At 33.7% G+C, this 24,953-nt stretch overlaps 5 protein-coding genes across 5 annotated transcripts; 3 read left to right on the forward strand and 2 right to left on the reverse strand.

The window, feature by feature from the left end:
* Positions 1-779: 779 nt before the first annotated feature.
* On the forward strand, positions 780-2,549 carry LOC114753516 (disease resistance RPP13-like protein 4). Its single transcript, XM_028942198.1, has one exon. It carries the CDS (start codon positions 780-782, stop codon positions 2,547-2,549), a length of 1,770 nt encoding a protein of 589 aa, XP_028798031.1.
* A 2,892-nt stretch (positions 2,550-5,441) lies between these two features.
* Positions 5,442-6,437, reverse strand: LOC114753517 (probable disease resistance protein At4g19060). Its single transcript, XM_028942200.1, has one exon. The coding sequence runs from the start codon at positions 6,435-6,437 to the stop codon at positions 5,442-5,444; it is 996 nt and encodes a 331-aa protein (XP_028798033.1).
* Positions 6,438-7,584: 1,147 nt separating this feature from the next.
* LOC114753518 (uncharacterized) lies at positions 7,585-8,904 on the forward strand. Its single transcript, XM_028942201.1, has one exon. The coding sequence runs from the start codon at positions 7,585-7,587 to the stop codon at positions 8,902-8,904; it is 1,320 nt and encodes a 439-aa protein (XP_028798034.1).
* Positions 8,905-11,381: 2,477 nt separating this feature from the next.
* LOC114753519 (uncharacterized) lies at positions 11,382-15,272 on the forward strand. Its single transcript, XM_028942202.1, has 2 exons — positions 11,382-12,062; positions 13,698-15,272. The coding sequence occupies exons 1-2, from the start codon at positions 11,382-11,384 to the stop codon at positions 15,270-15,272; spliced, it is 2,256 nt and encodes a 751-aa protein (XP_028798035.1).
* A 1,484-nt stretch (positions 15,273-16,756) lies between these two features.
* On the reverse strand, positions 16,757-21,589 carry LOC114753521 (uncharacterized). Its single transcript, XM_028942203.1, has 7 exons — positions 21,494-21,589; positions 19,785-20,133; positions 18,877-19,581; positions 18,299-18,742; positions 17,600-18,170; positions 17,375-17,475; positions 16,757-17,054 (listed from the first exon to the last, which is right to left on the reverse strand). The coding sequence occupies exons 2-7, from the start codon at positions 20,118-20,120 to the stop codon at positions 16,950-16,952; spliced, it is 2,262 nt and encodes a 753-aa protein (XP_028798036.1). The 5' UTR covers positions 20,121-20,133; positions 21,494-21,589; the 3' UTR covers positions 16,757-16,949.
* Positions 21,590-24,953: the final 3,364 nt, after the last annotated feature.

The raw sequence follows: 24,953 nt of genomic DNA on the forward strand, positions 1-24,953 counted from the left end.
AGTTTACATTGACAATTTAAAAAGCAGTCGTTGACAATTTAAAATGTAAGGATTAATATTATCACTGCAAATATTGATAACATATTTTTTTAGCACATCATAAAATGTAATGTATGAGTTGTTAATTTTTATTTGTAATAATTGTTAATCCTTACATCTTAAATTGTCAACTACTGCTCTTTCAGTTGTCAATATATTTTTTTTTTTAAAAAAGGACACTTTGATAATTAAACAAATGAATTCTCTTGTAATGAGGTCCTTTGAAACTTAAGAATAATCTGATGATTTCAAGGAACCTTTTGTATGTAATCCTCTTAGGTGGGATTTTGTTGCAATTTTCTCATTAAAAAAATAGAGAGATACTCATACACATGTAAACTTTATACACGCACACACGACAGTTTAACATAAGATAATGAATGATATAAAAAAATTAAATTTTAAATAAGTAATACAAAAATAATACAAAGGATATTATCTATTCATATTAATCAAACCGAGTTAAAAAAGAAAAGTTATATTTCCTATTCGCTGGTCAAAAAAAGTTATATTTTCTATTCATCAACGCCTCCCGCAAATTGGATATACATCCAAATCGTGCTTGTCACTTTTCGTCTTCATTTTCTTTTAATTATTGAAATCCTTACTGTTCCAATTTAAATTAAAAATTTAATATAAAGGGTTCCGACAAGAGGGACGGGAGGCAAGTAGGCTTCATGCTCATGCCCAGCCCCCAGCCTTGTATCAGACAAGGTTTCCATATCTCTTACACCCTGAACATGTCGTCGTTCCCAACAAACGCAACTAAAGATGTTCACGCGCGACAACTGCTTGATCAACTCGAGAAGACCATCGAAGAAACCATTGAAGATGTTTCATCGGCCAAAGATGTCAAGAAGACGATCAACCATTTGATGAATCGTTTTCCACTAGACCAACAGAGCGAACAGAAGCTGCAGGATCTCCTTCTCCGCAAAAATACTGCCCCCTCTCATCGTTTCTGTGATATCCGTGATGAGCTCGCTGAAATAGACAGAATTCTGGCCCAACGTGACGCTAAGGTCTATCAGGACGATTTCCAAACTTTATCTGAACGTGAACAGATTATTATACACGAAGCAGACAAGCATCCGCTCGTGAAACGTCTGCGGGTGAGTTATGAATTTTCCCTCCGACCACTTAAGCACGACCCGAGAATTTGCCTGTTTTTGGCAATATTCCCAGGAAATGCTATTCTAAGGAAAAGGTTTCTTATTTATTGGTGGATTGGGGAAGGGTTGGTCCGGGACGAGGAAGAAGGCGAAAGAGTATTTGAAGAGCTTTTGGATCTTGAATTGCTTATACCTCATCATACTGACCAGTGCCCAAGAGTGAGTAAATGTAAAATTTTCCCTTGGATCCGTTACATGTTGATCTCAGAGGCCAAGAAAGAGAAGCTTTTGAACTTAGAGGGCGGGACACCACGTTTTGATCCTACCCATTCTCGGCGTACTTGTTTGATCGCTGATCCCACTAATTTGTCTGGTAAAAGCAAACCCAGACTTGATAAGACCGTGAGGACCATTTTTAACGTAAACGAGAGAGACCTTGATTTTCAGCAGCAAGAGCTTGCTGAGCTGGAGAGATTGGCGGTGCTTCAGCTAGGCCGTTGGCAGGCTTTGCTCACCCATCACATTGAAGTTCGAGATGAATCGTTCCTAACAGGTTTGAAGACCCAGAAACTCCTCAAGCATCTCAGCCTGCGTGGGATTTCAAGAATTACTAAACTTCCTGAGTCCATTAGAGAACTGGTCAGCCTCAAAATTCTGGACCTCAAGGCCTGTCATAATCTAGAAACCTTGCCTGATGCGGTTGCATCGCTGGAAAAGCTCACACATTTGGATGTATCAGAATGTTACTTGCTGGAAAGCTTGCCAAAGGGGCTCCACAACCTCACTTCACTGCAAGTACTCAAGGGATTCATAATAGGCAGTTCGCAGAAGAGTCTCATTAGATTGCAGCATCTTCCAAGTCTGAAGAATCTGAAGCGATTAAGTATACATGTGGGGAGTGAGGCTACCATCCAGGAAGGTGAATTCGACAATTTGAAGCATTTGACACAGCTCCGGCATCTGAAAATATCTTGGGGTAAGGCAGATGATGTTGAAATATCTCTATCTTTTCCGGCAAGGCTGCAAAAACTGGATCTTGAAGGCATTCCTTACAAGACGAAGCCAGAATGGTTAACGCCCAGCAAACTGACGAATCTGGATATGCTATACATCAAGGGAGGAAAGCTCAGAGATTTATTAGATTACGAGGGCGAGCGGTGGAATGTGAAATATTTAGTGCTCAATTACACCCGGATGCCGCAAATTAATCAAGAAACTCTCAGGTCAAAGTTTCCTTTACTCCAATATGTGAAGAAGCTGGAGTGGAGAGATCGTAAGCAATCCGTGGAGCATGAATGGAGCAGTGACAGATTTGAGCTTCGATCGAAACAATTTCCACTTCCAAATTATGAAATAATAAGACGAGGGATGATATGTTCCTCTCTTATTTCTGGCTAATTTTGGTGTTTGCTGTTTGCCTTTTCATTTTGTTGTATTGGCTGTTGCTGAAATCTCACAATTCAAAAGGCCAATGCAAGAAAGTTCATTTATTCAAATCTTTATCTTTTTTTCTCTTATAGGGTGCCAGGTGTGATTACATAGAATTGAGATAAAAACATGGCTGTACAACCGAAAGAATTTATAATCTTGATGCTGTGCAACTTTGCGCCCAAAAAAAAAAAAACATCAGATTCATCTCGAGGAAACATTACTGGTCTGCTGCTCTCTGTATATGTGATGGTTACGAAATTAATCACTACGATTCCATCGCTTAGCTAACGATTCCCTATAATGGCGACATGGAAAGAAAATAATTTCAATTAATGAAAAAAATACAAATAACTAGAGAAAAAAATTCAAAAAGAATATATATATGTAAGCCAATTATAATAATAATTATAATAAAATCTAATAAATTATTCCATATAAAAAAATTAAATGATTTGAATAGATTATGATAAACGTTATTCTCTTACTTATGTGTGTATCTTGCATTATTTTTTTTAAAAAAAGCTTTATATATACAATTTGTTTTTACATTGAATACTGAAATCAATGAGTTATTAATTATATCATAACCAAATTTTATTTATATTAATTTGTATAATAAAATTATTAATATTTTATTAATAATCAAGAGGAATTGATTTTAATGAAACATAAAACAAATTTTCTAAGAAATTGTCTTTCTATTTGAGTATGTATCTAAAGACAAGATGAATGATAATGATACCTTTATTAATATCAACTTTACAAATATATCAGTTTGTTTTACAATTAAAAATATATTTAGATCATTACATTCTTAATGATGTTATTATATAAATTGTTGGAGGATCATAATCTAAAATAATAAAATTTAAAATTAACAATATATTAGACTTAATGACGGAATTAGTGACAAAAAATTTTATGGTAAAAAATTTAGAGCCAAAATTAGTAACAAAAATTAACGATAGAAAAATTATGTTGCTAAAAAATTGCTTACAGATTTTTTGACTGATTAGCAATGGAATTTAGTGACGAAATACAATTTTGTTACTAATCAGTTACTAATATTAGTGACGGAATATTTTGCTAAATTTAGCAATGAAATTTTCATTGATAATTTATCAAAAAATAGTGAGAGAATAATTTTTTGTTGCTAATTTTGTTGGTAATAACTTTTTTTTTGTAGTGCAAGAAAATGTCGTTCTAGAATGGATATAAACAAAATAAAAACTCAAATTATTTAAATTGACTAGAAATACTAGTTTAGATTTATTAAAGTATAATATTATTTTTTGATAAGCAAAAAGTACAATATTATTATGCAATATAATCAGACAACTTAATCTTTGACTCTTTGTTGCTATATCATGCCTATAAAATTACGCAAGAGATAATAATATAATTTTTTACCGTATCTGAAACACAGATATTGAGTCAACAATTATAAAAATTAAAAAAATAAGTGTTTCTTAAATTTGAAAATTAAAATTTAAGACTTTGTGGATATATATTTAAATCAGAGAAAAATTATATACTCAAGGTTCTCGATTGTATCCAATCAATCAAGACAAGTAAAATTTCTATAAATTATTTATTTATAACAAATTCTTTCATTAATATCATTAATATTTTAAAAACTGGCAACTCTTGTTTCGATTTGACTGAAGTACATAAGTAGATATAAAGTTAACTACTAAGTGTTTCCCTCAAATAAACACATATTTTTGCATATATTAGAATATATATATGTAATATATATAAGCTTCAACATTTTGAATGAGTTGGGTCATTTTTATAAGCTACATACACTTTGAAATATCTAAACATTTAATGTGTTTGTTTTTATTTTTACCTCTAATTATTTTTATTTTTTCACCCATCCTCTCTTCCGCTCATACTCTTCATAAATAAAGATGTTTTGAAAAAAATAAGTTATATTTTTAATATTTATTATCTTTAATTATTTTTTTAAATTATGTAATTCAGTTATATTTAAACTTATAAAAAGGAAGGGAAAGAGTATTTTCATATTACAATTACATTTAAGAATAAATGATATATATGTGCATTAATAAGTTGTTAGTTGAGATGATAAGTGGCATTATTCCCATAAAAAAATTTAAATATTAAAAAGCGTATTTGTTGGAAAGATCCTGGCTTTAACATTATTCCTAGCCTGCTTTAAGTTACCGGAAAAGAATAATACACGTGTACAGCGTGGCTGCAGCCTGGAAGATGCCAAACTTGATTTAAAGTTTAAACATCCAAAACAGGGAAAAGAATAAATTAAAGAAAAGAAAAAGAAAAGCAGCCATGCATGGGGGGCCCAATTATGCTATGCATGAGGTTTTAAACTCCTATATGCTTAGCACATGATATTTTAAATCAATTCATGCAAAATTCATCATAATATCGCACATAGCTAATGTTTATCAACAAATCAAGTTGCATTATTCATAATTTAGAAGAATAATATAATGAAACTGAAAAGTTTCTTGATTAAATTAATTGATTTTAATTTTATCAATCACGAATCGCCCCGGGATTTATTAAATTCAATACATATATGGTAAGTACTTATTAGCGTCAATGCTGAGCATTCTATCTCCTTTTTAGCAGCTTCAGTTACAATAACAAAGGTTTTGAATGAGTATAATTGAAAAAGGATAACAAAATTATTCATATATAACTATGAAAAAAATAAAACTTAAATAAAAATGCATTAAATCACACATGATTGAGTTACAAGAGTCGAAGACACAAGCATACGACGAATTGCCATCTCTTTTGAACTTAAGAACAAATTCATTTCGGACTAAGCAAGAAAAGGGAAGAAGATATATAAAATCTAAGTGGCCATCAATAATCCATCAGACTGATCGACAATGGGATTGCTGGTGGACGGCTTGGGGGTTGTAGTCTAATATATGGAAGAAATGCGCTTTCCCTGTAATCGAAAGGATTTAGATGTATTAATCTATTGTTTGCACCGAATTTTTGGGCCACGGATTTTTTCCGGCTGGTTACAATGACAGCACCACCTTCATGTTTCTTCAATTTGCCCAACAAATTATCAGCGAACCATTCGGTACAGTGCCACATGTCATCCAACACCAAAATGTAGTTCCTTGAGATCGTCAGCAATCGACGTTCTAGTTCTTCCATGAGCCTATCCTTATCCCCGTCGAAATTGCCCGCCATGCCATCAGTATCTAAGCCTAAACAATACAACAAGTGTTTCATAATCCTGACATCTATGATCTCCTTTTCTTCTTCGCGCGTCATAAGATCCGATAAGCCAGCCCAGATGAGGCTATTAACAAGCGCTGTCTTCCCCGAACCACCCATCCCACAAATCCCGACGGCCTTGAAGTCATCACCACCCGGCGTCGAGAGCCAATCAACCATTTGCTTTTCGAGTTTGCCGGAAGACTCTTGGACCTCAGGAAAAGTAGTAATTCGATCGGGTTCGCAGGAGGGACACTGATCAGACAGCGGAAAATTCTTCTCCGGGCTTGATTTGACCGAGTTTGAAGTAATTTCCTTCGCTGTTGTCTGCATCCGGTTGAGTCTAGCATCGATAGCTGAGCGCTCTCTCCTGCGAGCCATATGATACTGGCAGGAGAAAATCCTCTTGATATACTTGTCCTGCTCCTTGAGAATCTGCCACTCTGTGAGGGTGTCGTTAAGATCGGAAAGCCATGAATTGCTTTCAGGCCCCATTAACTTTGTCTTCAAGCTGTCACCGATGGCTTTAAACGTGTCCAAGGTAGGATCTGATAGGTATGAGGTCTCTTTGTCGATAGATTGTAAGTATTGTTTTATCAGAAATCTGGCGACGTCGGACGATGCCATGATGATGACAGGAATCGCAAGTACAGAACTGGGCAGTTTCCAGCGCTTATGAGAGGAAGATGAAGCTCTTATGTGGAGCTATGAAATAAACCAACAGGGAAAAGAAAGAATTACGTTGATAATATTCTCTTACCCAAATTAACGTTGGCCCCATCCATCCCATTTCATATCAAATAGTTTTTGTCAGGAGATAAAACCTAGTTCAAGATCAGGTTAATTTCTCCAATCAATAAGCTTGTTATTTTAATATGGTCATATTAGCTAAACTACAAATATGCACTTATAAATTCGCCTATAAAATATGACACTTCTATTTTTACTATTACTAATTAAAATGTGCACCTATAAATTTAACCTATTGTATATAAATAAATTGACCTAATTTTTGTCTAGATATTGTATTATTTAAAAATTCGTAAATATGAAACTTCGGTTGATATATTCATGGAAATATGTCTAATTTAAACCCAAAAAAAAAATGCTGTTTTTGATCGTTTAATTGAGGTCAACAATTTAACATATGATAATGAATGATATAAAAATTAAATTTTAAACAATTATTAAAAAAAAAGTGTATTGGATATTCTTATCAATCAAACCAAATTAGAAAAAGAAACAAAAAGAGGAAAAAGAAAGTTTTCCATATGCTTTAAAGTGGCATTAGAATATTACGGATGATTTCCTCTCCCACAAGTTAGATATAAATTCAAATCGTGCTTGTCACTTCTCATCTTCTTCTTCTTCTTCTTCTTCTTTTTTCCTAATCTGTTCTATTCCAGTTGGAGCGTTTGGGAATTGTACTTTAAAAAATGACGCAAATTAAACTCTTTTAAATCATCGTGTATTTATCTTGTACAAAGCAAAATTATTGAAAATAATAATTTAAATTTCTTTTGATGAAAAAGTCTAAATTTAATACTCATATTTCATATAGCATTACAAGATGAAAATGTCATTAATAAAATTATATCAACCGAGAAATTGCCGGTTAGTGTAGGGAAGTGTCCAAGCAATGAAATGTTTTAGTAAAATTTAATATAAAGTCAGCGTTCCTGCGAGGGGGGTGGATCGGAGTCAGGTTATCTTCATGCTCAGATGCTCATGCCCTTATCCCACAGATAACGTTTCCATCTCTTACGCTCTGAACATGTCGAGCGCATCAAAAACAGATCCAACGACGGATCTGCCCCGACTGCTGAGTAAACTCAAGAAGACCTTCGACGAAACCTCTGAAGATGTTTCATTAGCCAAAGATGTCAAGAAGACGATCGACCAGTATTTGAAGAATCAATTTCAACTAGACGCAAGGTCGGAACAGGAACTGCGCACCAAATTCGAGAAGCTGTATCATCACCTCGGCAAAACTACTGAACCCTCTCATTTCCGTTCTATCCGTGAGGAGCTCGTTCACATAAACGAATTTCTGGGCCAAAGTGCCGGTGAGGCCAATCAGCACGATTTCCAAGCTTTATCTGAAACGGAACTGGATATTATAGACAACGCGGAAGAGGATCGGCTAGTGAAACGTCTTCGGGCGAGCTACGAATTTTTCTTCGGACATGATGAACTTAAGCGTGACCCGAGAATTTGCTTGTTTCTGGCAATTTTCCCTGGAAATGCTGTTCTGAGGAAAAGGTTTCTTATTTATTGGTGGATTGGGGAAGGGTTGGTCTCGAAAGAGGGAGAAGGCGAAAAAGTATTTGAAGAGCTTTTAGATTTAGAGTTACTCATACCCCATGGCAAGTGCCCAAGAGTGAGTAAATGTCAAATTTCCCCTTGGGTCCGTTGCATGTTGATCGCACTGGCCAAGAAAGAGATGCTTTTGGACATAAAGGAAAAGATACCACATTTTGATCTTGCCCATTCCCGGCGGACTTGTTTGATCGCTGGACACTCTGATTTGGGAATTGAAAGAGAATCCACACCTCCAGAGACTTTGAGGACCATTTTTAACGTGAACGAAAGAGATCTTCATTTTCAAGACCAATGGCTTGCTAAACTGAAGAGATTGCTGGTGCTTCAGCTTGGTCGTTGGCAGGTTTCTCCCACCCATCAAATTGAAGTTCAAGATGAATCGTTCCTAACCGGAGGTTTGAAGACCCAGAAACTGCTCAAATATCTCAGCCTCCGTGGGATTTCAAGAATAACTTCACTTCCTGAGTCCATCAGAGAACTGGTCAGCCTCGAAATTCTGGACCTCAAGGCTTGTCATAATCTAGAAAACTTGCTAAACAAGGACGAGGCCATTGATCAGTTTCAAAACAATTTCCACTTCCAAATTATATATGAAATAAAAGGATATTTGTGGCAGATAATTGTTTGGGACTTAATATCATTTTCCCAACCAAGATCATACAAGAGAGGATACTTTCCTCTGTTTCTGGTTGATTTTGTTGTTTGCCTTTTCATCTTGTTGTATTGGGTGTTGCTGATGAAGTCTTTTGATTTTCACAATTCAGAAGGTTAATTTAAAAAAAAAAAAAGTTCAGTCGCATGTTTACATCACATCTTCTTCTTTTTCTTTTGTGCCATGTATGTTTATATAGATTGAGATAAAAGATGATAGCATAACCAAAACAATTTATAAGCTGGAGAGGTTTTCTCTCCTATTTTGAATAAAAACAAAGAATTGAGATAAAAGATGAATGTACAATCGAAAGAATTTATAAACTTGATGTTGTACAACAATGGGTTAAAAGAATAAAATAGCACCAAATTCATCTGTAGGAAACATTGGTCTGCTACTCTCTGTACTTATATATGATGATTACGAAATTAATGAAAAAAATAAAAATACCTAAAGAAAAAAATTCAAAAAGAATACGAAGTCATGAAAAAAATAAAAAATAAACTTGATGTTTTACTGCATCTCAAACCCAAATATTTAGTCAACAATTTTAAAAAATAATTATGTTCCTAAACTTTGACAAAATTAAAACTTGAGGTGTGTGGATATATATATTTAAATCAAAGAGAAATATATACTCATGTTTCTTGTTTCCTAGAAATCGAGATAGGTTAGTTTTTCATAAATTATTTCTTTTATAACAAATTTTTTTGTTAATTTCACTATTATTTTAAAATCTGGCCACTTGTTTTGATGTGATTGAAAAAAAGTGTAAAAGTATATATATAAAGTTAAATACTAAGTAAAGTTAACTAATAAGTCTTTCCCTCAAACAAATTAATATATACTTTCATATATATCAGAATATATGTGTCTATGGAGAGGATCTTATATATAGTCAGTATTAAAACTCTTTAAAAAGTCTACAATGTGGAGAGATTAGTTACCGCTACTTGCGATAAATATGCTAGACTCGAAAAAAAAGAAAAGGAAATGTATGCACTGTACTCCTCCATTGCTATTTCTAAAATAGATATAAAAAAAAGATATTTTTTATCATATTTATAGGTCATATTATTAAAATTTTCATACAAATTTACCCATCATGTATTATTCCCACCCTATTCTTTTTATAAGATTTTTTAACTAAATTATATCGTTTGAAAAAACATTTAAGATTAGTTAAAAACAATAAATATATAATAATTAAAAAAATTTCAAGTATGTCTTTATTTTAAAACGAAGCAGGTAAAAGAGAGAAATATTTGTAATGAGATAAAAGAAAAAAGAGTATGTAGTACGAGAAAAAGATGAGCAAAAAAAAAAGAAAATTAATGCAGGAGCAAAAATGATAAAAAAAATGTATTTAATGTTTAGACAATTCTAAGTAGGATCTAATAAAATGGATCAAATCAATTCAAGTTTTGGGATTCTATAAAAAGAGATTGGAGGGAGTCTTGTGTAGACTTTGTTTTTATAAGGTATAATTTGATATTAAATGGGGTGAAGTTAGGGAGTGAAATTAGAGAGTCACTCATTTAATATATTTTACATGAACCAAGAAAAACTTTAAACTATATTAACCCTTTAAAATATAACAACTTTTCTACTTTGCCTATATTTAATGTATACACCTTTAAAAAATAATTATCTACACAATAATAAGTAAAAGACAAAAAAGTATATTCATACTAAAAATTAAATGAGATGACTTATAAGTAAGACCAAGAAAAATTTTAGAAAAATGACATAGAAGAAGTTGGAAATTGCAATATTCTAATTCAAGCACCTAAGAGGTCAAAATCCCATGGGAGGAAGTGATGCCTAATTTAATATTTTACAAATATAGTTAAATGACAAAAATACCCCTGTATCAAAAAGTTTATTAACAAGTTGTGAACTGACAATGACCAATGTTGAATAACAAATGATAAGAAATATATTGGTAATGACAAATTATTTATTAATAAGTTATAAATTGTAATGACAAGTAGTATTGAACAAGCAATGACAAGTTTGATAGCTATTTTCAGAAAATATGATACAAAGTCATTTTAGTTATTGGGCTATATTTGCAAAATACCAAATCAAACACTACTTCCTCTTCCGGGATTTTGATCTGTGCCTAAATTAGAATATTGTAATTTTTAACTTCTTTTTATATCATTTTTTCAAAAAAAAATTCTCTCTTCCATACAAATAAGAGGAGAGGAGTATTAAATTTTAAGGTTAGTTAATGTTGTCAAAGATTTTTATTGATTTCAATAGGAGGAGGAGGTTGTACATCTTGACGTCGCATTACATTTAAGAATAAATGATACGTGTATGCCGTGGCTGTTGCCAGCAAGATGCCAAACTTGATCTAAACATTAAAAAAAGGGAAAGAATAAACTAAAGAAAAAGAAAAAAAATTAAAGAAAAGAAAAATTAAAGCAGGCATGCATGGGGCCGTTTTTAAATTGTGGCTTCCTACATACGGGGATGGAGATTCCCAAATCCGTAACGAAACTTCCATCACCCACAATATATAGAGATCACACACACACACACACTAGGCATGCCCAAGGTTATAACTTGGTCTTTTGTGAGGCACAAACATGCTTTCTTCCATCTCACAATTTCAGAAGCTGATATGGGACCAGTGGAACATCCGCATAATTATCCTCTTCAGTCTCTTCCTTCAGATCTTCCTCATCGTTTCTGCTCCCTTCAGAAAACGGATGAGAGGAGGAGTCTCCGAATTCTTCATATTCTTTGTCTGGTTGGCTTATCTTCTCGCCGACTGGGCAGCTGGCTACTGCATTGGACTCATCTCCAACAATCAAGAGCAAAAAACCACTCTCACACAAAACGATTACCTCATGGCATTTTGGGGTCCTTTCCTTCTCCTACACCTGGGTGGCCCTGACACCATCACTGCGTTTTCTTTGGAGGACAACGAGCTCTGGCATAGGCACCTTCTCGGCCTCATTTTCCAGTCAGTCACAACTGCTTATGTCTTCCTTTTGACGGTCCCTCGGAACCCGTTATGGTTGCTGACGATATTGATGTTTGTTGCCGGATTAATCAAGTATGCTGAGAGAACTCGCGCTCTGTACATCGCGGCCATCAATAATTTCAGGAAGTCCTTGCTTCCGAAGCCGGATGCGGGGGCCAATTATGCGAAGCTCATGGAGGAGTACTCTTCTAGGCTGGCGGCCGAGCTTCCAGCCGAAATAATCATGATTCCGGAGACCGGTGAGACGGGAAAAGATGGGAGCAGCAATCAAGAAACAGAGGCAAAGAAAAAAGGGTAAAAAGGACTTGTATTACTGAGTTAAACTCACTTATTAAAACTTCACTAATTGTGTGTTTGGTAGGAGGGATTTGGGAAGGAGGAGAGGGATTTTAATCATTTCTCCTTGTTTAACAAATACACAAATTTTAGGAGGGTAGGGAAAATTTTTTAAAATTTTTCCTCCCCTCCCCTCTAAAATTGCAAGGATTTGGACGGAAAGGGCAATATTTTGCTCTGTTATGACTATTATACCCATATTTTATCATATTGTGACTATTATGTCTATATCTTAAATAAAATAAGGGTAAAATTATTTATGTTAAAATATTTTTCCCTCCTCTCCCCTCATGAACCAAACAAGATAATATTAAAACTCCTTCCCTCTTCTCTTTTTTTGATAAATCCAAATAAGGTAATATTAAAATCCTTCCACTCTCCTCCCTTCATTTTCCCTCCATTAAAATCACTCCCCTCCCCTTCCTCTTATTGAGCCAAACATACCCTTAGGCTTTGTTTGGTTGGAAGGTTTTTGAGAGGAGGGGAGAGGAGCGGGGAGGTGAAGGAGAAGAAATTGTATTTGGTTCCAAAAAAAAATAAAGGGGAGGGGAGGGAAAAAATTTTGTCTTTTAGTGCTCTACTCCATTCCTTCTGCTCCCCTCCAAATTTGGGATTTTTTGATAGGAGAGAAATATTATTTCTCATCCTGACTAAATTACCTATGTTAGTTTTTGAATATTCCAAATTTCTTCTTTTCAGTAAAAACTTTTTTTCACTCTTTGCCTTTTTTTTCAGCTTCTATTATTCTTCTACAGATTTTTTTTTAACTCCTCAAAGATTTTTTTTGGTTGCATATTTTCGTTCCCTGATTTTATCATTTTCCAAGCTCTTTACTATTAATCTTTCTCATCTTTTCTCCTTGCCTAACCCCCCACCTCATTCATCTTATCATTATTATCAGTATTTTTTATTCATTTGTTCTGTATAAAACTATTCTTTATTGGTTTATATGAGTTAAAGTCATTGAACTCTATTAAAATGATATTATCAATCACCAAATTTGTTGATATGTGTGTCCATATATACCTATTTTAATTCAATTTCATTTTTTACACAAAACTCTGTGTTTTATCTAATTAAGCATGTGAGGTTACGCATATTATATAATTAAGGATGAAATAGTTTAAAACTTGTAGTATAAATTTATTTATAATTTATATAATATGCTAAAGATTATAATATATTTTTTTGATGGACACTTATTTTGATATATAATTATTTATAATCTACTTGTTATGTCTCAAGATATCTAGTTTTTTTTTTTTATATTCACAAATTAAAATATAATAATTATGATATAAATATCGTAATAAAATAATAAAGAAGTTTAAATAAAAAAATAAGGATATATTTGTCAACTTAAAATTAGCTCCCATCCCTTCTCCTCCTAAATCAAACAAGAAATCTCCCCTCCAATCCTTTTCTTCCAACCAAACAAAACTCATAACCTTCCCTCTCCTCCTCTTTCCTCCTCTTAATTCACCTCCGCTCCCCTCCCCTTCATTGAACCAAACAGCCTGAATAAATAGCAGACTAACAAATGCTATCCTTTATCATTATATACAGCGATGGAAAGGAGCTCGTGGCGATTGATATTTACAAACTTGAGTTGGTGCAGAAAGCTTTCTCCTTCTTCCTCAAGTTTAAAGGTCTCGTCGTTGACATGATATACAGCTTCAAAGACCGGGACGACAGCCGGAGATATTTTGAAAGCAAATCGGCAGGAGAGGCTCTCATGCTCATAGATGTTGAGCTCAATTTCATGTATGAAGTTTTCTACACCAAGGCCTCGGTGATTCGCCAAAATTGGTTCTGGTTCTGTGGAAAATTCGTTTCATTAATGTCCATTACGGCCACCCTTGTACTCTTCATTAAGGTAGACAGGCATGGTTTCGACAAGTTGGATGTTAGGGTGACTTATGCGTTGCTGTTTGGCGCTCTGTTCCTGGATGTCATGGCTCTTTTCAAGCGTTTTTTCAGTGATTACACTGCTACCCTCTCCGATGAATCTCTAATAGATTCCTACGCAGCTTCTCATTACCAAAACTTCCGAATTAAAATCTTCAGGCGTCTCAATGGAATAATTTTGTCGCGGTTCCTCAGGCTGGGGAATCTAACCTGGCCACAAATCCAGAAAGGCCCTTACCGCGGCTGTCACAGATTGTCCACCAAATTTTTAATGCGCAGATGGTCTGGATCAATCACGGGGTACAATCTGCTGAGTTACTGCTTGAAAGAGTCAGTTCAGAGGGATCCTGATGATCTATGCCTCAAAATCTGGGTATATGTCAAGCATTTATTCTGTCAACTAGGCAAATGTTGTAATATTAACGACCTCCTTGATCAGTGGAGGCATGAATCCAAAAACCCGTTCGTCAAAGAGCTTTGGGAATACTTGTTCGAAAAGCTGAAAGAGAAATCAGCTGGTGCTCAAGATATAGAGGCCATCCAAAGCATATGTTCTGCTAGAGGTGAGCAGGTTGTCCAGAAGGCCAACTTAGAAACCCTGAAGCCATTTGTGGATCCGAACGAAGTTGCTTTTGATCAGAGCCTTCTATTGTGGCACATTGCTACTACTCTCTGTTCCACCCAAGACGCTAAAAATGAAGAGAAGGATCGACGCAATAGACAAATCAGCATGCTTGTCTCGGATTACATGCTATACCTTCTGGTTATGCAGCCCAACATGATGTCGGCCATAGCAGGAATGGGACAAAAGAGGTTCCAAGACACATGTGAAGAGGCCAAAAGGTTCTTCAAGAGGAGGAGCATTCCAGCAGAAGGGGATGGTGGGGAGGATATGCTGAAGGAAGCTTGCGACATTCTAATGAAAGTGCCAACAGAACAAAAACCCATTGATGTGAAGGGGGATAGGAGCAAATCCCTATTGTTTGACGCATGTCGTTTGGCCAAAGAGTTGAACAATTTAGAAAATAACAAGAAATGGGAAATCATAGCCAGTGTGTGGGTGGAATTGCTGTCGTATGCCGCGTGCCACTGCAGGCCTACGGGACACGTCCAGTTATTGAGTAAAGGTGGCGAGCTCATTTCCTTTGTTTGGCTCTTAATGGCTCAACTCGGTCTCAGCACTCAGTTTCAAATCAAGGATGGCGACGCGAGGGTCAAACTCATAGCGGGTTACTCCCACAGTTAAATTGAGAGGAGAGGGTGATCCATGTCTATATAAATATATACATATATATATAATGGTTTGTGCTGGTTTGGTCGGTTAAATTGAGAGGAGAGGGTGATCCATTTATATATAATTGTTTGTGCTGATTTGGTTGTTTTCTTTTTTAATTTAGCGACAGGATAATTTATGATGATGATCAGTTGAAAATTACCAGATAGATTGTTATTTTCATTTTATCAAAGTATTGATTAATGATTTTTTTTCTATTTTTACATGATGAGAAAATATTAAATTATACGTGATAACCAAACTCATGTTATTCTTTATCCTCAAGGATCCTGAATATGTATGAAGACTAAAGTGTTATTCTTGGGTTAAATAGTGGAAGTGTAAGTTGTGAGTAATTGTATTCAGCTTACATTAAATAATTATATAAAACTACTTATTCTTAAATATCAAATCGAAGTCCTCAGCATTCACACTACAAAAATTTACAACTAACTATGGAAAAATTTAACATTCGGTGAGATCCATAAGAATAAATAGTTTCTGGATTTCTTTTTTTGAAAAAACTACTTTGTCCTATTGCAGAACGTATTGTTATGATTTGTAATATTTTTAAGCAATACGCGGCCGGCCAGGATTTCATTCTTTCCTTTTACTGGGAAAGTTACTTGGCTGACTGACAGCTGCTTCATATCATGTCATTTCTTTATTTAATTATAAGACGTTTTCTTTTTTAATTTGTTGAGTTCTCTTTGCCTCTAGGTCCAAAGAAGTTTTTTTTCCTAATTATTTTGCTTTCATTGCAGAACATATTTTCATGATTGGTTTAGGTAATGCACATCGGGCATTTCTCCCTTTACATCTAATTACCTCGTTTCTGTGGCAGCAATATTTTCATAATTGTTATCAATAATAAACTAATTTCTATAAGGTCACCCAATATGTATAAAAACAGGAGACTTTAATTTCTAGTTCCATGAAAGAAAGGGAATGAATGGTACTATAGATCGATCTATGTAATAAATTGGTTTAGCTTGTTTTCTTGCCAGAAAATTCTGGATCTTGTAGGTGTGGTACCATCACGTCCTAATCCTTCATGCTTTTTCAAAATCAAATGCTAATTATGTTATGTGAGAACACATTTTTTATTTTTCTAAAAAAACTATATACACCGCTTTGATATTTAATTCGAGGCACTTTTTGAAAAAAAGAGTAGTCTTTATTATAGGTCACTAAGTATGATGGTAATTACATTTTTACAAGGTTTCCCTTATTTAAAGTTTGATACAATTTTTTTTTTCACCAAGTCACTAAAAAGGCAATTCTGTTTGATGTTCGAAATAATATCGTCCACTAAATATGAATATTTTTTTAAAATTTGAATATTGGCTTGTCATGTTATTACTAAATCCAACCTCTGTTGAGTCTATCAAATAAAGAAAAAAATTTTCAAAAAAAATTGAGGATGAATTTTATTTCAAACGTACCATATAAAAAGGTTTCAAGTAATATTATATTATTCATATTCCTATTCCCATTTCCATGTCTCTCTTTCTATTCCTTCATTGTCCATTCAACATCATTCCAAACACGTATTGCCATAGTAGAAGGAGACCGGTAAAACATACATACTCTCTAATTAAGAATGTTGATTCCCTCACACACACACAGCAATTACCGCCACACACATATTCATCGTTCTTCTTCGATCTCTTTTTTGTTTTCTTCATATGATTTCCTGTGCATGCCTTCATGCAATTCCATCTCTGCTGCTGCTTCCTTAATCTCGAACTTGCCCTTTTCATTTCCCAGTAATGAGTAAGACAGTAAAAGCCGATCAAGCAAACAAAAGAAATATTTCAAATCTAACACCTTGATTTAATTTAAAGAAATTTAAATTTTTTCACGTCTATTATGATATATAATCTCACAAGTCATATATCACTATTTTTAAGCTAGAAGTGTTTTTAAAAGTAGCTTTTGACTCAATTAATTTTCCTTTAAAGTTGAATAACACGTTCAATTTAAGATGAAATATGTAAACCATATTTAATCGCACAGAGCATTTTTATAGCTCAGAAAATGCTTTTTTAAGAGATAAAAGTTCAGCAGCGTACCTGTGACGAGCTTTTTTCAGCTTCGTCTGCATAACGTTTGAGGCTGTCGGTTTCAGTTAGTCTGGCAATGCCAGTTTTCCAAACCTCCCTTTTAAGTTTATCTATCAGAAAAAACCATGCAGAAAAAGAATCATAATTCACTGCGATATGAATTATACTATATTACTATGATAAATCAACCAGAACTAAAATGATGACATTAGAATATTTTAATGATGTAAGTACCATGATTTTCGCGCAAGTGTGTTATTGTCTCGTTCAGGTCTTGTAGCCAGCATTTCTTAATATGTGTCACATAAACTTGTTTCAATTTTGGAGTTCTGAGAGGTTGCTTCACAAATGTGTTCATGTTTGGAACTTTCTCTACTCTAACCATCTTTAACTCTGGGAATTCAAAAGAATTAACAGCTTCTTCACAGAAACTGGTGAGTCTTGGCAGGTGTTTAAGCACAAGTGTCTCCAACTTTGGGAACTTTACTACTTGTTTACTCTTTCCTTCTCCACGTCCTTCAAGAACTCGAACCATATTTTCACATTCATATAATGATAGCAATCTCAGACGTGAGAGGTGTTCGGCCACCGGAATGGAAAATAATTTTTCCATGATTCCACAACGCATGATTTTAAGGTCGGCCAGATTTCGAAACACTGGAAACTCAGGTTCCTGCTTCCACAACTGCATTTTGGGTAAATCAGCCAACTCCAGTAATTCTAACTCAGGAGGTATTTTCATTTTGCCCTCACCATGAAGGGATTCCTCCTCTATGTCATCAAATAACACACGTGCTAAACTCCTCTGCAACAGAATATATATATTTAAGTCATAAATTTAACACTGCATATTTAAACGTTGGGGTGATCAACATCACAACGTACGATGAAGAGATCACATGAAATAATATCTTTGAAGAACACATTTACTACCTTGTCCGACGAGTGGTCCGCTGCTTTAGCAGAGACGTTCCCTGATAACAATTTCTTCCCAACCTCAGGACAGTTAATTATTCTCAGTTTTTTGAGTGATGGAAATTCACAGGTCTCCGAGGACAAGAATGAGAGCTTTGGTAGATTTTCAAGAACAATAGATTCTAAATGACCGGAAGTTTCCTGGTCCGTTTTTCCTCCTTCTACACGGTCAGTGGCAATCTCTTCCAAAATGTTACAGTCACAAATCTCAATCTCTTTCAGATTCAAACATTTTGTGGGCAGTTCCAGGCTTCGAAGAGAACTGCAATTCCTTACAACCAGTTTGTTCAACTTGTTTGACCCCGCAATCCTCGTATAACTCCATTTGCTCAAGGAAACCACTTCCACGCTCAACAATTCTAGGCCTTCCAGCATCAACCTCTCCAATTTAGGGCATGCGTGCTGCAGAAAAGAGCTTCAAGATATTATTTGAGCCACAGAAATTTCACACTAATAAATTGTAATGCCTCATGAATACTTAACTTTGTGAGGATGTTCAAATTAGAGGACTGAACAAAATTTATTATTGTACATACCATCATCTCTTTCTGCGGCACACCACCAGATGTCCCTTTCTGGTTGCTTAAAAGCCCGGCAGTAAATTCAATCAATTTTGGACACTTTTTTATCGTCAATCTCAGTAGATTAGGAAATCCGACATTGCAGTTCCTTGAGCTGAACTTGATCAACTCTGGGAGGTCTGCAAGATAAAGATCCTTTAAACCATGAAATGATCTCTCCTGCATTTCCTCGTTGTCCTCTACGACTTGTTCCAGCATCTTACATGACTCTATCTTCAATTCCTCCAGAAGAACAAGTTTTTCCAGTAAAGCAATCGAAAGTGGACCCTGGCGTAACCCACAATCGATTATCTCTAATTTAACTAGTTTGCCGAGTTCCACAATCCTCCTTGGATCCTTGTTCCATATGCACTTCAAATTGCGTAACGAACACAATCTCATTGTCTTCAAATTGGGGAATTTCAGATTTCCTTCTTCAGCAACAATTCCTGTGAGATGGAAAACCTGTTCCAGCAGGTCGCACGATTCCACTGTCAGGCGCTCAAGCTTACTGGACCGGCGAAGCAAAATGGACAAAAACTCGTTCAACTCATTGCCGCAATGGAAGGCCTCTACAGTTTTCAGTTGCCTGAAAGATGATTCATGAAGCTCCATTCTCATATATTTCTGCAACTCCTTCGAGTCATCGATCCTTAAATTTTCAATTTTGGAGATTTCATCCTGTAAAATAATGATACCAGAATCAGCAGTATTAAGTGACGAACAGTATTGAAAACCTTTGTTCCTGTGTGTTGTGTGTGTGGGGGTTATATTCTTAAAAACTCTTCTCTTATATAAAAATCAAATTCGATCCTTAAGCTTCGTTATATTTTCATTTGCATTCACATGATGTGAGAAGAATAACTAAGGAAGAGAGTACTTACAGTTAACTCAGAGAGATAACCGATGTTGCTCTCGAGATCTTCACCTGCCCATGGCCGGCAGTTTTTCACAGTGACTTTCTTCAAAAGAGATCTGTCCACCTTTCCCAACATTGACTCGCCAATGTTGGGACAGGAAGAAACTTCCACCGTATCCAACTCAAGCCATTTAACACCACGAAAACCATCCCTGCTGGAGGACGATCCAGTAAATTTTGGCAACTCGTCCAGAATTAGGGTTTTCACACGAGGGAACACAACAGTATTTGCACTTGTTGTTCTTTCTTTTGTTTCTCTTTTCCCAGTATGCTCTTTGATGGAGGAAAGTCTTTGGGTCATTGATAATGAAAAACTGAGAAAAAAATGGAAATGGAAAAGGGGAAATGTAATAAGCACAGAGAGACGAAGTTATATAGAAGAAGTTAACCATTACAATGAAAAGAATATCCCTAGACATACGCACCTCTTTCCACTCTTTTTCTTTTTTTTTGTTGGGGGGGGGGGGGACACATTCAGTCAGCTTAGCTGATTCAAACCGATCAGGGTCAATTTACGCCCACCTTAGTTGCATTTTGCAGAAAGTTTTCTATGGAAATATAACCCCCCTTACAAAACCAAATAATTAAAAAAAAAAAAAGCTAGAGAATTATTGAAGTATACATTTGCACTTTAAATTGTGAATATTTGATTCATTTGATTTGATCCTCATATTAATATTGAGGAAGAAGTTATAATGAATTTCATATAATAGTATTCCTCTGATCCTTAATATTAAGACCTAATTATTGAGTTAGTTTTGGTCATAAATATAACACTCATTTATCATATTTATCAATTTTTTTTAAATTACTCCTACAGATATTCCCTCAACCATAATCAAGTAGAAAAAGAAGGGGGTATTAAAAAAGATAATTTTGATATTTTAGGAAAAAAGTGTCATATTTATTATAATTAACTAATTTATCTAACTTTCTTAATCTAATCAAATTAGTTAAATGAGTATTATATTAAGGACTTGAGGAGTATTTTCTTTTTAGCCAATATGACGTTTTAAAGTAATTCTTGCGTAAGAGTCAAGTGAGAATTAATATATCGCATAATAATTTTCCTAAAAATAATCAAATTAGACTCCCACTTCCCCTGTAAAATTTCCAAATAATGATTTTTATTTCTAATGAAGTGACTTCATTTCATTCTATCTTAAACTCTGGCATCCTAGAATTTGAAGCGCTTTCATTCTATTTATAAAGCAAATTATTATCAACTATGAAATAATATACTACCTAATGTAATATATATAATCCATGCGCGCGCGCACATAAGGCTATATATAATTAGACCCGTTGATTATTAATTAAAGACTACAAGAGTAAGATGCCAAACAAAAGACTAAAAAATAAATGAAACTAATTATATTTTTAATAGAGTAATAATTTTAATTATTACTTAATATACTTATGTGAAATATTTAATTACAACTATGTTTCAATGGAGTAAACAGTACTTGAAAATCATCCATTTCATCAATCATTCATATAAATAACAGAGAACACAAAACGTAGAATCAAGATTCGTGGTTGAATTTTCCTTAACAAAGTTCTATTGTTGAGAGTCAAAAGAGGAAATAAGAAGAGGGGGAGGGGAAATAAAAGACAGAGTGACGCAAATTTCCAGTGAATGCAAAAAGTTTCTAACAAGGAGGAAGAATTTACCCTTATCACTATATGATTGTCACCAAAGTGATCTTCTCGTCTCTGATGAACCAAGCCGGAGACACCAGCAAAACACAGCAATAGCAGAAGACTTTAATTTGTATAATGCAGAGGAGAAGCAAGAAAAGAAACTTTTTTTTTTTAAGAACTAAGAAAATAAACCACACAGGGTCGATTGAAGAACAGAGAAGAACAGAGGAGTATTTAGGGAATGAGAAAATTGATATATTTGATTGATTTGGCGTGGGAGTTGAAGGAAAAGGAAGCAGTGAAGAAGATGAAAGAAGAGCCGCGCACAAAGCCAAAACAATCTGATCAGGTCTGAAACACACAATCCTAGCTATCTCATAACGCAAAGAAGGCCAATATATGTGTGTTTGTATGCATGTACAGAGTTGATGATGGGGAAAGAAAGTATGTAGAGAGTAATTAAAGGAAGCAGAATTTGTCTTTTCTTCTAAAAATTTTTATACTATTTTTATAATAACTACATGATGTTAACGGTTAGTTATCTCAATAACCATGCTACCCGCCATGCTTAGATGAGATCTTAAGTTTAAACTTGGCATTGACGTGTTTGTGTGTGTGCGTATCTCCAAATTGTGTTAAATAAAGAAAATGATAACCATATTATCCTTTTTTTATCATTACAATATTACATACGTATAAGATGTGAATATGTGATACTATCCACAGGTTTTATTTAAGTATTATCAGATCTAATCAAAGTTTATAGTATCTTCTTTATTGAAAAAATCCAAATTATATTAAAATTATATATATGAAACTCTTAATTCATTATTACTTTGCTAAAATTTCTTTAGTGTTACGTTGTGATTTTAGAGATGCAGTAGTAATCAGAAAATGATATGCTTTAAATGAGTATTATACATGGAAAAAAATGTTTTAGTTTTATCATTAACTTTACTTAAAATTTCATTTTCACCTCACATTCATTTTCAATTTAATCTATAATTAAAAATTTTAAATGTCTTTTAATTAATTCATTAAAAATATTATATGGTAAATAAATATCAGTGTGCAGCAAGAGTATGTACCAATCAAATCAAACTTTCAAGTCAACAATATATGTTTGCCCACCTTAAATCCAAACTTTCACCAAATTAATGTCCCTAATTTCTCATTTTATTTTTTTATAAAATTTCTCTCCTTTTCTGAGCCAATGTAACCTCCCCCTTTAGAGATTTCAAAGCAAAAATACCAAATTTCATCACCAAGCAAACTAACGATTCTTCACTATTGCTTGGCACCAATTTTGCCCTCTCTCTTTTTCAGTTTCTTGTTTTTTTTCCCTCTTTTCTTTAATTTCACTTTATTCTTAGACAACTATAATTTGCCCTTCAGCCAAATCGCTTCCCTATTTTTTTTTTCAAGCATCATTTCCTTACTTTATGGTCCGTCTCCCAAAATATTGTCTCATCCAGAAATTTTTGAACTAAGTTTCCTTCTTTTCCTTACTTTAATTTCACGTTATTCTTTTTTCTTCCTACTTTAGAGAGTCATGCACTAACATTATTAAATTATAAGTGAAAGTACATATGTGACCTCTCACATATTTTTTTTTTTAAAAGCTTATATATATCCATTGTATTCTTTAAAGCAAGATATATTTCAAAAAAGAAAAAAGCGCAATGGAAAGAGAACTGATTCGAGAATAGTCAATAGAACTCTTTAGTTTAAGATTGTCCACATAAGAAGGTTCCATTTTTCGATTGATTATTTTCTTCTTGTAGAATTTTTCCCCGCTTTTTTTCACATAAATATACGGATCACGCTTCACCGAAGACGAGGGCAAAAAATAAAGAAAGAAAGAATGTTCACTCGTGAAAATTTAAGCCCTCTCTTGTTAAAAAAAAGAAAAGAAAAGTACTGTATCGTTTCATGTCATAAGATATAAAAGAGGCATTTCATACGTTATTTTTATACAAAGTATCAATTTGATCTCTTTACTTTATCAATTATATTTTTATTTTTTTAATCTTAAAATTATCTTAAATGATAATTCTTTTATAGCGATAATATATGTTTTGAAAATTAAATTTAATATGTTAATATTTGATAATGTTTTATCAACATTCAAAATCTCAATATGATATTTTTATTAACAATTTTAGGCTAAAAATATTTTTTTAAAATGTAAGAAATAAATTAAAATCTTGTTCAAAATAAAAAAACTAAAAATATACTTTAGTCTGTAAAAAAAAAAGTCACTTAATTTTTGGTGTAGAATCTAAACTATTAAAATTAACAAGAGTGATCATCACTCTTTTGATCCCAATGCTTTCCCTGCACTAATCAAAAGCCTCTCTTCAACATTCAGAACAGATATTCTTATCGTTTTCCAAGTGACGTAGAAGAATACAATGAAAGTGAAAAGTTTCTTGATTAAATTAATTGAGTTTACTTTTATGAGGCGCCAATGCTGGACATTCTGCCTCACTACTTTCAGTGCTTGCCATAAGGATAAATAGCATGATACTTATTAAATCTCAGCATTTAAATTTAATATGAATGGCTGTGATTTATATTTAATATTTTTATTTCTAGAAATTTTTTTTTAATAGGTACATAATTCAAAATAAATGGAATCTTTTAATTGTAAGTTTTGTAGAAAATAAATTTTTATTTAAAATTTATTAGTTGAAAATTTTACATCTAGACTATTAAAATTAATTTTGAATAATTTAGATTTTACTACTATTATGAGCACTGAAACTGATTTATTTTTTAGCAGCTTTGGTTATTGGGGCATATTTTATGCTCATAATAATGATAAACATGGAGTGGTTATCTTAATCTAAGTCATTATATTGATTTTGAATTGTTCAGATTGAATTTAAACTTTTGACATACTTTAAATAATATTTTATTTTAATAGATACAAAATTCAAAATAAAAATAATCTTATCACTAACATTTCTTTAAAAAATAAATTTATTATTAAAAAATTACATGTTAAAAATTTTAAATCTCAATTATTCATATCAAATCTTAAATAGTTTAGAACCTAGATTGCATTGTACGGACAAGTACATGGTGCTGAATGAGGACCCTTGGTTATTGCTTGCCTTCATGCTCATGCATGCCCTGGCCTCCTCCCAAACTTGTACCAGACAACGTTTCCATCTCTTACGCTCTGAACATGTCGATCCCAACAAATCCAACCACAGACATGCGAGAAGTACTGCATCAACTCGAGATGTTTAAGAAGACATTCGACGAAACCTTTGAAGATGTTTCATTAGCCAAAAATGTCATCAAGATAGTGATTGACCGCACGATGAGTCAATTCCCACTTTCCAAACAGGGGGAACTCAAACTGGGCAACAATTCTTGGAGTTGGCTAATCGCTGTGCCAAAATTGAACCCTCTGGTTTCTGTTCTATCCTTGGCGAGCTCGCTCAATTAAACGAAAAGCTGCACCAACTCGCCGCTTATG

Source organism: Neltuma alba, unplaced genomic scaffold, assembly GCF_004799145.2.
Source record: "Neltuma alba isolate B1F8T4 unplaced genomic scaffold, ASM479914v2 tig00007969_pilon, whole genome shotgun sequence".
In the NCBI taxonomy this organism is placed as follows: Eukaryota; Viridiplantae; Streptophyta; class Magnoliopsida; order Fabales; family Fabaceae; genus Neltuma; species Neltuma alba.

Excerpts from the sequence above, each read along its gene's own strand:
- LOC114753516 (XM_028942198.1), top strand. The coding sequence starts at position 780 with ATGTCGTCGTTCCCAACAAACGCAACTAAAGATGTTCACGCGCGACAA.
- LOC114753517 (XM_028942200.1), bottom strand. The coding sequence starts at position 6,437 with ATGGCATCGTCCGACGTCGCCAGATTTCTGATAAAACAATACTTACAA.
- LOC114753518 (XM_028942201.1), top strand. The coding sequence starts at position 7,585 with ATGTCGAGCGCATCAAAAACAGATCCAACGACGGATCTGCCCCGACTG.
- LOC114753519 (XM_028942202.1), top strand. The coding sequence starts at position 11,382 with ATGCTTTCTTCCATCTCACAATTTCAGAAGCTGATATGGGACCAGTGG. Across the intron at positions 12,063-13,697 it reads GCAGCAATCAAGAAACAGAG|CTCGTGGCGATTGATATTTA; the intron begins GCAAAGAAAAAA and ends GATGGAAAGGAG.
- LOC114753521 (XM_028942203.1), bottom strand. The coding sequence starts at position 20,120 with ATGACCCAAAGACTTTCCTCCATCAAAGAGCATACTGGGAAAAGAGAA. Across the intron at positions 19,582-19,784 it reads GTTATCTCTCTGAGTTAACT|GATGAAATCTCCAAAATTGA; the intron begins GTAAGTACTCTC and ends ATTATTTTACAG. Across the intron at positions 17,055-17,374 it reads CTGAAAAAAGCTCGTCACAG|GGCAAGTTCGAGATTAAGGA; the intron begins GTACGCTGCTGA and ends GGAAATGAAAAG.